At 35.1% G+C, this 16,157-nt stretch overlaps 2 protein-coding genes across 3 annotated transcripts; one reads left to right on the forward strand and one right to left on the reverse strand.

Annotated features, from left to right (window-relative positions):
* The first annotated feature begins 2,981 nt into the window (after positions 1-2,981).
* On the forward strand, positions 2,982-6,009 carry rcvrn3 (recoverin 3). The gene is made up of 3 exons (XM_065287937.2): positions 2,982-3,362; positions 5,707-5,818; positions 5,914-6,009. Exons 1-3 carry the CDS (start codon positions 2,982-2,984, stop codon positions 5,994-5,996), a joined length of 576 nt encoding a protein of 191 aa, XP_065144009.1. The 3' UTR covers positions 5,997-6,009.
* Positions 6,010-8,529: 2,520 nt separating this feature from the next.
* Positions 8,530-15,787, reverse strand: LOC135777572 (germ cell-specific gene 1-like protein). Of its 2 annotated transcripts, XM_065287936.1 has the most exons (8): positions 15,469-15,787; positions 14,881-15,241; positions 14,355-14,576; positions 12,840-13,040; positions 10,927-10,974; positions 10,692-10,850; positions 10,477-10,588; positions 8,530-9,830 (listed from the first exon to the last, which is right to left on the reverse strand). In XM_065287936.1, the coding sequence occupies exons 3-8, from the start codon at positions 14,548-14,550 to the stop codon at positions 9,425-9,427; spliced, it is 1,122 nt and encodes a 373-aa protein (XP_065144008.1). In that variant the 5' UTR covers positions 14,551-14,576; positions 14,881-15,241; positions 15,469-15,787; the 3' UTR covers positions 8,530-9,424. The 2 variants fall into 2 exon arrangements, with proteins under 2 accessions (XP_065144008.1, XP_065144007.1); XM_065287935.1 differs by having other exon boundaries at positions 14,881-15,787.
* Between the last annotated feature and the right edge of the window lie 370 nt (positions 15,788-16,157).

Here is a 16,157-nt window from a genome sequence, read left to right on the forward strand (position 1 = left end):
GGATAAGCAGCATTGTGTAACCTACTCTTGTGTTGATGCTACTTATATTGCTATTACACTTTCTGAGTTATTTTTGTGGTGGTAGTTTATAGATCGCCCAATGTAGGATTCAAAGCTGGATAACTCAGTTACCACTCCCATGTTAAATGTATTCAAGTCTTTGCTTGGGGGTTATCAGAGAATATTCAGAAGTGTATGATAGACAAACATTTTAATCCTATAGTTCACCCAAAAATGAAAATTCTGTCATCATTTACTCACCCTCCTGTTGTTAAAAACCTGCATGAATGTCTTTGTTCTGCTGAACACAAAGGAAGATATTTGTAATGAAGCAGGAAACAGAAGTCATTGACTTCAATAGTAGGAAAAATACTACCATGTAAGTCAATTGTGCTCAAAAACGATTTGGTTACAAACATTGTTTAAAATATCTTACTTTGTGTTCAACATAACAAAGAAAGTAATACAGGTTTATAACAAATTGAGGGCGAGTAAATGATGACAGAATTTACATTTTGGGTGAACTATCCCTTTAAGTCAAGTCTCTGAAGCTCAAAGCATTGTAAGTAATTTTGTCTGCCATTGTGTTAGCTTTGGGTAGTGGAAAGAGTTTGTGGGTCAGAGGTCACCAATCTACATTAAGCCCCTGTTAATCTGTCCAATATGCTGATGAGACCACTGCACTTAATTTAATGAGAATTACGCGGATATGAAAGACAATCCTGTTTTAGCATTCATCCATGTTTAAAACGGGACCTCCATGTGCACACGATTGTGTTTTTCTAATACTACTTGTTGCATTTTATGGCAGAAATATTTGTCATAGTAACATTTAAATAAAATGACCAACACCATTAGCCCCACTTCACTTTCTGAAACATAGAAATCAGTATAGACTGTATCTTATGTGGTTAAATATACATCTCGGGAGATTATATACAGTACTGTGCAAAAGTTTTAGGCCACCACCACCAGATGTTGTTTTTGGAAGTTTTAATGTCCATCCATATTTATTTTTCAAAATATTATAGGAAATATGTACAAAAATAAAATTTTCAGGACTAAATATCTTCTTTAGGCATCGTCAGTGTTTAGTGTGACCTCTCTTGGCACTAAACACATCTTGAACATTTTTGAGCAGAATTAAGTAAAAAAACAAATTGCTTTAAAATTAGAAATTAGGATTTAATTTATTTAAGAGATCCTGCAGTTTCCTGCTATTGCTCAAGTGGAATGGAAGTAAAAACTTGACACATCAGTTTACATTTTTATACATTTTCTAATAGCATATACACATTTCCTGTATTTTCTGGCATGGTGACCTAAGATTTTTGCACAGTTTTATATATGATTGTATGATGGCATTTCTTTAGCTGAAATCAAAAGATTGTTATTAAAAACAGAATACGGACAGATGTAAATGTAAATCTTTCTACGGCTGAGCTTTCTGCAATCTTGTCTAATTGACTTAACCCAGTATGGAGGATAGCCACCTCCTTCAGCACTACCTCACAATCTACCATGATTAACTGATCCTTCATCTTTCATCCACAACCAAAGGTAAGCATGCTTACTTTACACTTCTTTATATATATATTTTTTTTCTGGTTATTTTCTAGGGTTGCTGATTATTAAACACATCATTTTTGTTATTTTTGGTTTGAATTTTTATTTGATTGGTTGCATTAATGTCTATTAATTGATCAATCTATACACTGTAAAAAGTGAAACGTTGAATCAACTTAAAAAATAATTCAAAAGGAAACACTTAAAACTTATATGTTTGAAAATAATTGAAAAGTTGAAAAGATTTGCACAGCCAGTTTAAAGCAGCAATTTTGTTTACAATTTTTAGACAGAATTTATACTTCGCACACAACAAACCATAATTCGTATGTTAAAATTCCTAGTTTTCTGAATGCAAAAATGTGAAGTAATTTTCCCTGTTGCTTATGCTGGATAGCCTAGGTCAAATTTTTATTTGAATATTTTACAGTATTATCTTCATTTTTTCAACAACACTAATGTCTCAGTAGAGGGAGACAAAGAGCTGATCACCTACATTTAAATCATTTATACTTAAACAATACTGCCATCATATATCATACCTGCTCTTTATAAATAAATAGATATTTAAAAAAAAACATGACTGATGGGCAAATGTCTGTGCTTCACAAAATGGCTACGAGAGATGTCAGAATTTTTGGCTGGAAAGGCATCATGGGAAATTGGCATATCACGTGTCTCTAGTTACTTAAAATGTTATGCTAAATTAACTTAATTTTGACCTAATTGTTATAGTAGTTGGCATTATTTATGTTTTTTTTTCTTTTTCTTTTTGCATAAATTTAAGTTCACCTGGTAACTTGAATTTTTGTGTTACACATTCTAAATATGTTAAGGAGAGGTTAAAAAGTTATGAATACTAGGTCTTTTGTGTTTACTCTAATTACATTAATAAGTAATGGTTGTTCAGCCAACTAATATTGTACATAGTCCAACTAATAGTGTACATTATAAAAAAAATTTGTTGGTTCAACTTATATTTGTTGGTTACTTTTTACTTAAAAAGTTGTGTCAACTAATATTTTTAAGTTAGAATTAACTAAAAATGTTAAGGCAACCAGGTAACTTACTTTTGTAAGCCAAACCAACTATTTTTTTTTACAGTGGGTGAATCTCATAAAATCATAACTGGGTCACATTTTACTCCAAAACTAAAATGTGTGAACTATGTCATTTTTTGGATATGACCCAGTTATGCTCTTGAGTCTTGACAGTTTTTGTGAGATCTGTGGATGGATGACGATGAATATAATGTTAAGCAATTGATTAAATGTCTCTTATTTTTATTCTGTTTTAGCAAGTATACTCCACTTTCTTACAGTTTTGAAAGGACACCTTGAGAAACTCTGATAGATTCACAAACCATCTGATCCTAACTAAAGACACAATCCAAGCCCTTGGTGCAAAAGGCGGCCATGGGAAATTCACAGAAATCAGCGCTCCCCAAAGAAACCCTGGAGGACCTGAAAGAGAACACAAGGTTCACTGAAGCCGAGATCTTGCAGTGGTACGAGAACTTTCAGAAGCAGTGTCCCTCTGGTCGGATCACGCTAAGTCAGTTTGTAGAGATCTACGTTCGGTTCTTCCCTGACAGTGATGCTAAATCTTATGCCCAGCACGTTTTCCGCTCCTTTGACACGAATGACGATGGGACGTTAGACTTTAAAGAGTACATTGTTGCTCTTCACATGACCTCTACGGGAAAGACGACCTTGAAACTTGAGTGGGCCTTCACGTTGTTCGATGTGGACAAGAGTGGCTACGTCTCAAAAGCTGAAGTGGCTCAACTATCTGAGGTAAGAGATTGTTAAGTGTTCTCATATAAGTACAGCTGGTAAAGCAAATAAAAGATTATGTTGATGTTAATGTTTCTACTGACCACTAGGCCTGTAAATAAATCTGTGTAAAACTCTTCGCTGTTACACAAAGGTTCTTTTACATACTTTACATCATATGGGATCACATGTGATTGTATGTATCACAGATTTAATCAATGAACCATAGAGAACATTTTACCTCAAAGCTGACCTAAGATCAGCTTTTAGACCTACAGTATGGAGTGACATCACTTAAATTTAAATCTGTGCTTGAGATGAGGTCATTGCTGATGGAGGGGGAAGACTTCGGTGGTGGGGTCTGTGAAAGAGATAAGCTCCTCAGTGTGCAATCTGGATTTAAGACCATTGCCACAGAGGCCATGACATGCCAACTGTTTAGCTTTCTTCAGAGAAAATATCAGATCAGTTTTCAAGGGTGTGTCTGATATTGCATACTTCATTTGTATGAAAACAAATAGTATCACTGTGAATAAACATCTCTGAGCAAACCAAAGTGTGATATTAAAGGTGCTGGATTAATCCACAACGACACCCCAACGTTGGCAAGGTTGAGAATCATTAGTTTATTTTGGGTGAGCCAAATGTATCTTTACCAGACAAGCAAGTTAAGCTTTAATGCAGGACTGAGACATATATAGCAGGTTAAATAGCTAAAGGGATGTATGTGAGATAAATTTAGCACAAAGTCTTAAACAAATCCATTAAACCTCAAGCATTAATTAAAGACATAAATAACATATTTAGAAATGCACCTTTGTGCACCATGTTGTTAAAACAGGTGACACAATATCAACAACATCTACTATAAGTTATGATGCAGGGTGCCAAAAAAAAAGTTAATTTGGGATCTTTGTGTGCTACAGTTTTATCAACAGATTTATTTAAGGAGATATCACTTTGGGTTTTTTCTTCTTATACTACTAATTATTTTGAAATCATATTACCAAGATCTCTCTATTGGTTCAACCGTGAACAATTTCTTTATCAAGATATTAAATTTTTTTTCAAGATTTTAAAAACAACAACATGTACTGTTTAACTGTCAGAAAAATGGTTTAAAATTCCCCAAGCTGTCACTGGGAAAGCAACCTTTAAAATGGTCATAATATGTACCATTTAGGTACAGATATATATTGTATTTAGTACCAATATTTACCTTTCAGGCTCTAATAGGCCTATGTATACTTTTGAGGTACTAATATGCACTCTTTCGTACCAATATGCACCTCTAAGGTACTAATATTTACATTTAGGCATTTAGCAAATGCTTTTATCCAAAGAAAGCGACTTACTTAAGGAAACAGTAGTGTGGGTTCACACCAGATGCGAGTTCAACGATTTGCGCGAGTAGATTACATACAAAGTTAATGCAAAGACGCGATCAGACGTTTCCTCACATGGGGCAATGCGAATGACGTGATATGGGTGGCACGTTGGCCGCGAAAACACGCGCTATTCGCCTCAAACACTTCTTCGCCCAGGTTGAAAATACTCAACTCGAGCGAAAAATTGGCATGACACGAAGTTAAATCTCGCGAGTAATCTAGAGCGAGTAATGCTACGTACACACCAAATGCGGGGCATCGCGTTACTTGCTCTTGATCACTCGCGGGATTTAACTTCGTGTCATGCAAATTTTTCGCTCGAGTTGAATATTTGAAGAGTTTCATTGCAAAACGAGATAACTCCATTTTTAACATTTTTGTCAAAACATGTTTATTATTATGTTATCATGTTATTATTTTGTTTTATGGTGCTACTTAGCTGTATTTTTTAAGTTATGAAGGTTTAAATCAAACCAAAAACTGCAGTTGAATTGATTTTAATTGGAATGCACAACCAAAAACCGAGATTTTTGAAAATAAAAAAAACCCCGGAGTAATCTCGTTTTGCAACAAAACTCTTCATTTTCAACTTGGGCGAAGACAAGTTTGAGGCGAATAGTGTGCGCGTTCCACGCGTCTGATCGCGTCTTTGCATTGACTTTGTATGTAATCTACTTGCGCAAATCGTTGAACTTGTATCTGGTTTGAACCCACAGTTACGTGATGCCCCGCGTTTGGTGTGTACAAAGCATTATACCTTACACAGGCTTCAATCGGATTTAATATGAATTCTTTACGCAAAAAGGTGTACGTTTTGAAAGAGTACCGTCCCAGTGACAGCTAGGCACCATTTTTGACCATTTTGTCTGACAGTGTGTTGATTATCTATGTAAATAGTGTATTGTATTTAGAATAGAATAGAAAGATCATTTTAGTTTAACTTTGACAACCATTTACACTCTCTGACTTTCCATCAGGCCATTTTCAAACTCGTACCCAAAGAAAAGCACGCAGAACTGCCCAGTGACGAAAACACAGCAGAGAAGAGAGCTGAAAAACTCTGGACTATCTTTGGCAAAAAGGACAATGGTAAGAGTTTGGATGTTGTCTGATCTGTCAATACAGAGTCAACATACAGAGAACATTAATTTCATGAATAATTTCTTTCTCTCTTTTACACGCAGAACGACTTGCAGAGGGTGAGTTCATCCAGGCCGTATCTTCAAGCGAAGTAGCGATACGGCTAATTCAGTATGAACGTAAATGATAAACATCATTAATTTTCTCATGCTTGATTTCATGGTTATGTTGGTACTCAAATGAACTGGGTTTATATTCTCTGTATATTCTAAAAGATGGATCATTTGTTTGTTATATACTAGCGTAACATTTTGTAGATGTTAAAATGCATTGTTAGCCTATATTGCATTTGATTCCTGTGTCATATTTACATAACCTGAGATGATACAACAAAGTCAAAGATACAGTCGAGATAAATGTGGCTATAAGGCAAAATGATTTGATATTCAACTACGGTGTATCCTTAAAACAGACTTCAAATATGTTTTTTACTTAAAGTGTAAATCAGTGATTAAAAAAAAAACAATCTAGACCCCCCTTATCAGAAAAACTGTCGCAAAGTTGTTAAATGTATGGTTTACCTAATTTTGTTTTAATGTTCTGTCTGCACACCTCATACTTGTTGTAGACTTGCTTCTGTTCTGTTAATGTGTGGCGCGTTTCCAACAAAATAAGTTATGTTTCATATTCTTTGTTATGGCATTCTGTGTTAATTTTATCCATATACACTTTAACCAAAGAGTTTAATGTTTTATATTGCTTTGTTTTTGCACAACAGATCTCATTTCAAAATGTTTTGAATTTAGGTATGATTTGGAGGATCAAAGTTTGATTTTAGCCATTGATTTCACTTTCATTTCAGTCGTTGACACAACCTTACTCGGTACAAATATATCTAGGTTATATTTTCTTTAAATTATGTAGGATGATTTTATGTAGGCTAGAAATCAGTAAATCCCATAATTACTTTAGCTGTGTTTTCACATACATTTTACATTATGTTAACCCTTGGGTTGTTGAGGTTTTTTTAGTCTTAATTTGGCCACAACTTTCTCATTTTAGCAAATAAAATGATTTTTGGTGGCAAATCTTATATTGACACATATTTTGAGAAAATGCTTTGAATAAAAAACTCAACAATATATCGTGGGCAAATGTACTACCATTTTGGGTTGTTTGTGGCAAAAAAAAACAACACTTAATCAAATGACTGTAGAAATGTATCAGATTAATTTAGTTTGTGCATAAATCTGTTAATCAACCTCAATACTGATTAAAACTACCACATTTTTACAAAAATGCCATGAATTTAACTCTTTAATTGCCAAGTTCATAAGTGGTGTCACTGATTTGGAACGGGTAGCAACCAACACACGAAATGAATGCCAACAAAAAATGTCATTATAATGGAAGAAATTAAATCTGATGCTGCACAAAAACTTTAAATGCATCAACGCCAATGTTTTACTAATCTTTGACATGCCCAAGACTGTGAAAATGCAGTCCACAAGCACTTTTTATATTGAAAGTTGGTCATTTTGTGACCAAAAAACAAAATTTTTAAACATTTTTACAGCCGTTTAATCATGTGATTTTTTTGGCCTCAAATAACCAGAGAGGTATGTAAATTTGAACAACCCAAGTTATGTTAAGTTAATGGTTGCGAATTTTCACTTGCCAATCCCGTTACATTTCCAAATGTAATTTTACATATTATTTCTACTTTAACTGTGACAAACACAAGTTTTGTCATCCTGTGTTAGTAAGAAAACAGAAAAAAATATCTATTTTCTTTATGTCCTTTGTTTGTAATTTCGTTTTTCTTTCCGTTTCTTTCTCCATCCCTCACTTGATCTCTATCTCTTATACTGGGGAGATTATTCGCATAATCTTCTGTCCAGCTTTTCAAAGCATCTGTCTAAAGCTGACGAAATTCAGCTGTTTGCTGTAATCTCTTCATCAACTCATCTTATTTTATATTCAGATTATGTCATATTTTGTTGCTTAGTGCTTTTATAGAAAACGTGAACTGGATGACATGCAGAATTAAAGTGACCGACACACTGTAAAAAAATTCCGTAGAAATTTCAATGTTATTGCAGCTGGGTTGCCGGTAATTTACCGTAGATTTACATTTATGTTATTTACTGGCAAGAGTTTGTTCAAAGTTAAATAAATTTTAAATATTAACAAGTCTTTATCTTTACAGAATAAAACTATACAATAACAGCCTCATGCAAAGCATTCTGGGAATCAGAAATCATCATCAACGTTTTTCTGTTTTTTGCTTCAGATTTTGTTTCCCAGAATGTTTTGCTTGATGCTGTTTTTTTAGTTTTACTCTGTAAAGACAAATACTTGTAAATGTTTAATGTTCATTTAACTTTGAACAAACTCTTGCCAGTAAATAACATAAATGTAAATCTACGGTAAATTACCGGCAACCCAGCTGCAATTTCTACGGAATTTTTTTACAGTGCATATCGACCCAAAGAGCGAGACGTGACCCAAATGTCCTTTCCAGATAAACTGGATAAATCAGGCTTCAACTATAGATAAGACCTCTTTAGCTTCTATGTAAATCCCATAGTTGGATCATTATTTTAAATGCAAAGCAGTATTTTGTTACAGTTGACATGTCAGCAGAAAGAAACAATGAATGAATTGATTTGATTAATAAAAAAACATTTATTTTAAGATTTAATAAAGTTGTGGTAAAAGAGAAAAATGCCAAGCAAAAGAGGACAATCATTTTTTTGAAAAAGACACATTTATATAGCACTTTAAAACATGGGAGAATACATCATACTGTATTTACCAATGTATACAGATTATAAAACGATTCACCACAGATCTGACCATTAAGACTATTATACATCAGTGTACATAATATATACATACAAATTCTTAATATTCCTGCTGAGAAGACCAGCTTAGACCAGCAAATGAAAGTGTTTCATTATTATTTTAGTGATAAAATACATTTTGTCATCCCAGCAGATCATTCAGGAACAACTAAAAGTGAACCATTTGTAGGCTGATATTATCTCAAAAATGTAAACACTGACTGTCAAAAAAATGTTTTAATTTAAACAACAAATGGTCAAAAAATTGTCCCTAGAGTTTACTTGGGCAATAAAAAGGGTCAGATATGTATATGGCACCAATATGTACTTTTGAGGTACTGCTATGCGCTCTTTGGTACCAATATGTACCTCTGAGGTACTATTATAATTTCTTCATGTATAATTGTACTTTTTGAAAGGGTACAGCCCCAATGACAGCTAGGGACAATTTTATGAACATCTGAAACAGCAACAATGGGTCAACCACTGGTGTAAAGCTGTGTTCAAGAAAAGCCAAAAGTTTCTTTTGTTAAAGCTACAGTGTAGAAATAACACTTAACAAAACATATATCCATAAAAGCCATTGATGTATATGACGATAAGGACAACTCCAAGATGTTTATTAGGATCTGTTTGGTATGAATGCACAATTGATCTGTAACAAGACAATATTTTTAAGATCATGAGTGTTTTTTGTGTTCATCTGTCGCTCATACCAGAATCTTGTATCATTTCTGTCCTGTCACGTGCCAGTTTCTCATTCATCACCCTAGCACATTTCATCCGCCCCTCCTCTCTCTTCCCTATCCGACACTTCATCCATTTCATCCAGGTCTTCCTCATAGTCCTCACACCCCTTTGTTCTACATCCCCCCATCAGTACCAGACCATGGGGATTTGCAGTTGGCATAGGCCCATCAGGCACTTCCTCACTGAGGGGCCACATGGTGTCCATGAGTGCACCCTTGTGGCACTGTTGAACCAGACGGCTGACCGAATACAGGCTCCCACCACCCGCCGTGATGACCTCATCATACGGTGGGGCATGGTTGGTGGCGCGGGCCTCCTCCAGGCGGATCCGGGCACGGTGCCTCATTTCGATTAGGGTTTTGGTGTAAGAGTTTAGGGTGAATACGGCGGCTGCCATACAACAACTAAAGGAGATCCACGCCAAACTGTAGAAGAAACACAAACTAACTGTAATACAATAGTTTTAATTGCAAATTAAACTAAACTTTTAAGTTAACTTTTTTAAAGTTGGCATTTTTCACCTTTAATAGGCTTTATACCCAGCTGCACTACTTCCTGAACTTCAGCCAGCTCCTTGTTTCCTGTCTGCCATTATTGGACAAACTGATTAATCCAGGTGTGCCTGACCTCAGTAGTCACAAACAAACTGATTTATCCAGGTGTGCCTGACCTCAGTAGTCACAACAACAATAATCAGACACACCTGGATTAATCAGTTTGTCCAATAATGGCAGACAGGAAACAAGGAGCTGGCTGAAGTTCAGGAAGTAGTGCAGCTGGGCATAAAGCCTATTGACAGACAGTAATGTACGGAGAGGATAGAAACTACAGGTTGGAGATGGGAACATGACCAGCAAAAGACGCCAAGCCAGGACTCGAACTTGGGGAGTCAAAAGTGTGACTGCTCTATGTGTCGGGTCACTGCCTACTACACCAGCAGCTCCGATGTTTAGTGCAACATAAAGGTTTTGCATGTTAAAGGTTCTTTATGATACCATATAGCCAGGAATGGTTTCTAAGCCGTCCTTTAGCACCTTCATTTTAAGACTGAAGAAACATAGGAGAACTCACGCAAATGACCAGCCATAGTCCCACGTCTGAGGTCTCCAGTCTTTAGGGCCAATGCTCACAGTCATCTGAAACACGGTTGTATACATCATATGTGCCACCATTCCCATCAGGCCTAAAAAGTACAAGTTGATCTTTGTCAAATATGGATCAGAACCACACTATTTTCCGGAGAACCAAGAAATAAACTATTACAGCTCTTAAAAAAAAGAAGCTACCGGACAGTACGGTACAAATGGCAGCGAAAGCGTTGATCTTGAGGGCATACATCTCCTTATTCAGACACAGAAGAAGCAGTTCCACCCACATCATTAAGAAGCCCAACGCCAGCAGGCCGATGTACGCAAATTCAGATATCACAGAAAGCCACAGAACTCCTACAGGATGTGAATCAGGGCATTAGTCAACCGCTCAGAGCTCTGTAATTTGATGTATAGCTCATGAAAATCTCACCTTGTGTTTCTCCTGGGGTCAGCTCAATGAAGCTCCGACATTTTTCACCTGGAAATTAAGTGAATCATGATTATAATCTTTGTAAAAGAATTTCAATATAGCTGAGTAAAGACCTGTTTTTTAAGACAAAACCTTCTGTGATCATTCTCATTTGATAAAAGTGAGAAAAGTTATATAACTTTTAACTGTGTTCTCTGTGAGGTGTGTAAGACAGTAGCAGATGCTGAGGACTCGAGTGACCCCATAGTGGACAAATTGGGAGAGAAAGGCCACAGCAGGATTTAAAGGGGCTGAATCAGGACAGTGTCAAGAGCAGCTTTGCCGGTTGTTTATTATTATTTTAATGCACTGGAATTAAAAAAGCGACAAATATATACTAATATGTGTCTCTGGACCACACAACTAGTCATAAGTGTCATTTATTAAATTGAGATTTATGCATCATCTCAATAAATACGCTTTCCATTAATGTACTGTATGGTTTGATAGGGCAATATTGGCAGAGAGACAACAATTTGAAAATCTGGACTCTCAGGGTAGGGATAAGGACGAGACCGCCTATGCCGAGCAGTTGGTTTTCAAATACAGTGGAGTCTGAGTCAAGATCAAGTCTTTTAGGAAGCAAGTCTGAGTCGAGAACGGGTCCTTTAGGAGTCGAGACCGAGTTGAGACCAAGACCATAAAAACATGCCAGTTTTTATCTTTATGATTTAATATCACCCCAGTTAATAACCAACAGTTAGGCCTACAGACTAAGCTAGATTGGGAATTGGTTAGAGGAGCAGTCTTAGTATAGTTTAAATTCTGAGCTAAAATATAGATAATCCAACCATTAATGTAATTTGTATTGCCCTAGTATGAAAGGCACTGCTAAAATTGTCGGTCGGGGTCTTGCAAAGTTTTTTTTCCTCTTGTTTGAAAGTTTAGAAGAAATCATTTTGGATAAGTTTATCTGTTTAAAATAAATAATAAATTCACCACAACAAATAACAAGATTTTATCACTTTATTTTTTAAATTGTGCACTTTCACAGCTAACACCATAGCTTTACCATAGATGGTAGAATAAATATATTTATTTGTAATAAAATAAAATTACAACAGCTAAAATGAGAAAAACTTTATCATACTAATGAAAAAAAGTGTTGTCTTCTGGAATGTAGGTTTCATTGTAATTTCCATAACAATTAAATTAGCATAAATAAATAAATAAGTCTTAACATCTTAATATGGACTATGCTTTTACTATCATTAAAAAAATCCCTACCACATGCATCATCTTCTGCCTATTTTTCTAGAGATAAATAAACGGCTCTGATGGCAGTATCTTTGCATTGCACCATGGGAGGTCATTTTCAAATAATGCCCGTCAACATTGCATTTTATTATTATTGTTATGTGGTTTTTTATATGAACATTAAAAATGCTTTGGTCTCGAGGACTCGAGTCCATCTCCTCTCACTGTGGTCCGAGACCGAGTCCAGACCGAGTCTTTGTAGGAACGAGTTCGAGACAAGTCCGAGAAAGCAGAAATCGGTCCGAAACCGGACTCGAGTACTACATCACTATCTCAGGGTGCAGCAACTTTTAAAGATTGAGAAAATTGGCTTTAAAGTTGTCCAAATAAAGTCCTACGTAACACATATTAATAATGATTAATACATTTTTTATATATTTACAGTAGGAAATGTACAAAATATCTTCATGGAACGTGATCTTTACTTAATATCCTAATGATTTTGTCATAAAAAAACTTGATAATTTGACCTACACGATAAAATGTATTTATGGCTTTTGCTACATATACCTGTGCTACCTATGACTGCATGATTTTGTGGTCCAGGGTCACATATATAAAATTGTGAGTTGACAGATATCAGACAGTAGTATTTAATCAGAACCACAGGTTCTTACCTTTACCATCATTGTGCTTTTCACAGGAAAGCCAGAATCCGGTATGGAAATAACGCAGCATGTATTTGTCCTCTCCTGTCTCCCAGATGTAGTGAACTGCATTTGCCAGATTTTGGGCTTTTATACGGGCCAGCTCCTCTATCTGCGTGGGGGACATTGTCACGTTGAAATCCCCTTTTTTTGGGTCTATGGTTGGGGCTTCTGTAAACAGAGAGATAATATACTGGAATGAAAGAAAAGTAATGAAGAAAACAAAGGTCTCTTATTCATCGTATACACACATATCATTATTTACGGTTATAAACACATACTGACAAAAGTGCAAAGAAAGGGACACTGAAGGAGACAAACAGATTTTCGATTATGTTTGACATCACAGCTGACATTGTCCAGGATAAAAGCTCAATTTTAATCTCATGAATTATTTGGTGTTCACCTAAATCTTTCATTTTGAACACTGTGTTACCTCGACAACAGTCTGAATGGAAATCTATAGATTTAGTGTTAATCTGTCTCATTGTAGTATATGGAGGGTTTAAATCGAGGTTTGTCCTGGATGATTATATCACTGCAAGTATTGTCCTGTAATCGCTCATATTTTAAGAATTTAAAAGTGCAGTAGGTGTTTTCCAAGGTATTGTTTCATGAAGGAAAACATAATAATCTGTATATTAGCATGTGAAAAAGTTGTGTTAAGTGATAGGTGCATGTGTTTAGCAAAAACAGCATGATTCAGATTTTGGATTTTTGTCATGAATATGGTCAGAGCTTTATGTGACACATTTTATGTGCTTCAAATCAGGTTTAGATCTTGACTTTTTTGTCTTAGACAAAATCACAAATCCCTCTCTGATCATTCCACAAACTCCAAACAGGAAAGTAAGGACCACTTATGAGTTGCAGTCTTGTGTTTTGCACTGTAAAAATGGTGACATCATTATTTTGACATCATTATCTCTGTTTCAATCATCATTTAACCTTAATTATATAATTCAAAGGCTATTATAAGGGTTCGAACATAGTTTACTTATTAAATAGAAGTTTTATAGTTAATAAAAATGTAACCCTGGATCACAAAACCAGCCATAAGTTGCATGGGTATATTTGTAGTAATAGACAATACATTACATTGTATGAGTCAAAATTATCGAAAATCATTAGGTTATTAAGTAAAGATCATGTTTCATAAAGATATTCTGTAGATTTACTACCATAAATACATAAACAAATTATTTTATCATAAGTAATATGTGTTGCCAATGACTTTATTTGGACAACTTTAAAGGCAATTTTTTAAATATTTAGATTTTTTTGCACCCTCAGATTCCATATATTGACAAATATTGTCCTATAACAACACACTATATATCAATGGAAAGCTTATTTATTTAGCATTCAGTATATACAAAAACAGTACCTAAAATGTAAAGCATAAATTACTTAAGTTTGTAAGTAGAATACAAATAATTATAATTTTAAGTTTCTAATCAAAAAAACTTTGTACCAGTTGCTTACCTGTTGTGTAAGGCTGGCTGTCGTTCTGTCCGCAGTTCTTCAATTTGACAGGTGACAGACAGAGAGGTTTGACCACTTTGTGCGTTCCCACGCACCAGTACGAGGTGCAGAAAGCCAAGACAGAGAGCGCCAGGGCAAGCGAGGTCAGTGAGAGGGACAGGAGGGAACGTTTCTTCCGAGACAACTGCTCCAGCATGCCGGAAAGATGCTGTTAACCTGATGCTACAGAAAGAATTAATGAAAAAGCACCGTGAGCAGTTCCACCTACAGACTTAACAAATGTGAGGGGAGGAAGAGATGTAGGCAGTTTTGCAAGAGAATTTTTAGATCGCTAAACTTCAAAAACTGAAGCAGAAGACCAGCATCAATATTCAGAGAGAATAAGTTTATGTGAAAGGACAGAAACTGATCCTGATACTGATCATATCATCTAAACATGCATAACTGTTCAAAACAGATGAAATATTTAAAAAAGGAAAGCAAAGTGTTAAATCTGTCAGTTTGTTTCACCCTTAACAGGACTTACCTTCTGTAAGTTTCCAGAAAGTCAACAGAGATGAGCCCGGCAGTCAACAAAGATCTTCATGCCTTTAGAGGTTTATAAATGAAGTCATCCATTTAAGAAACCCAAAACGAGCGGCATTTGTTTCTAAGTCATATTAATTCAGCTTAGTGCAGAGATGAACAGACTTAGCTAAGACCTTGTTCTTCTATACCCATCACCTGGTCTGATTTCTTGCTGGATTAAGATTTTTGGTAAATTTCTTAATTCTGTGTCTCAATCACCAACTCCAATTTCTTTGTAATCCTTCATGATCTCAGTTAATCTCTGGAAGAAAGGTACATCTGTCTCTCCTTGTCCGTTGTGCAGAGTCTTCCACACACACCTAAATAAACAGATCGTGTTATTAAAGGCATCCTAGATGTATTACGTAGTCATCAGCTGTTATTTAAGTTATTTATTATTTCTTAAATTAAATTAATAAAATTATGTATAAAATGTATTAAAATCTTCCAATAAGCCATGCAGTATCATAAATGAATGAAGTAAAGAATGCTTTTTTGTTGATATAGATAAGTGATTATAATGGTAGAATGAAAAAATGCAACTCACCTCTTCATCTATGCAGTTCTGAATTTCTTCAGTTTCACGTGTATTACTGAACTGTCTCGATGTCTTTCTTTTATTCATTTTCCTCCTCTTGAGTGAATTTTTATCAGACCCACCCAGATTTTACTTAATCCGCCCAAGTCCATCTGTTCCTTCCATTCTGCCTCTTTTGCCATTAAATCTCTCTCACACTCTCTCTTCACTTACAACCAGGTTATGACCTTCCTCTGAGGAAGAGGTTGTTTAATTAATTCTTCTCTTTAGATGTACAAAGTGTCAAGTTAATTTCTTTTCTGTATAGTCTTTAACAACTCATCAGATATTCAATCTTGTACTTGTATTGTAATATTCCTACAGCCAAAACTCAAGACAAATAAATAAAACAGGAGCAGAAAATGCTATTTTTAATTTTCAGTTTAGTTTTTTTTACAAGATACAATAGCTTTATATTTACTAAAGGTTTTTACTTTACTGTAAAAGTATATATACTGCTTATCCAGTGGTTGCAGATTCAAACTGATATCACAATAATGCAGAGTTGAGCTGTCTACTAAATTAATTATCTAGTGTGTTTTTCTTACACTCAAGCTAAAAGCACTCTCATCTATAAATATTGTCATGGGAAGACCCTGGACTCCCCCAACTTCTAGTAGGCTAAACCTACTAGGTATATCTAATTTCCACGTCCTCCT

This window comes from Paramisgurnus dabryanus, chromosome 19 (genome assembly GCF_030506205.2).
Source record: "Paramisgurnus dabryanus chromosome 19, PD_genome_1.1, whole genome shotgun sequence".
NCBI classification, from domain to species: domain Eukaryota; kingdom Metazoa; phylum Chordata; class Actinopteri; order Cypriniformes; family Cobitidae; genus Paramisgurnus; species Paramisgurnus dabryanus.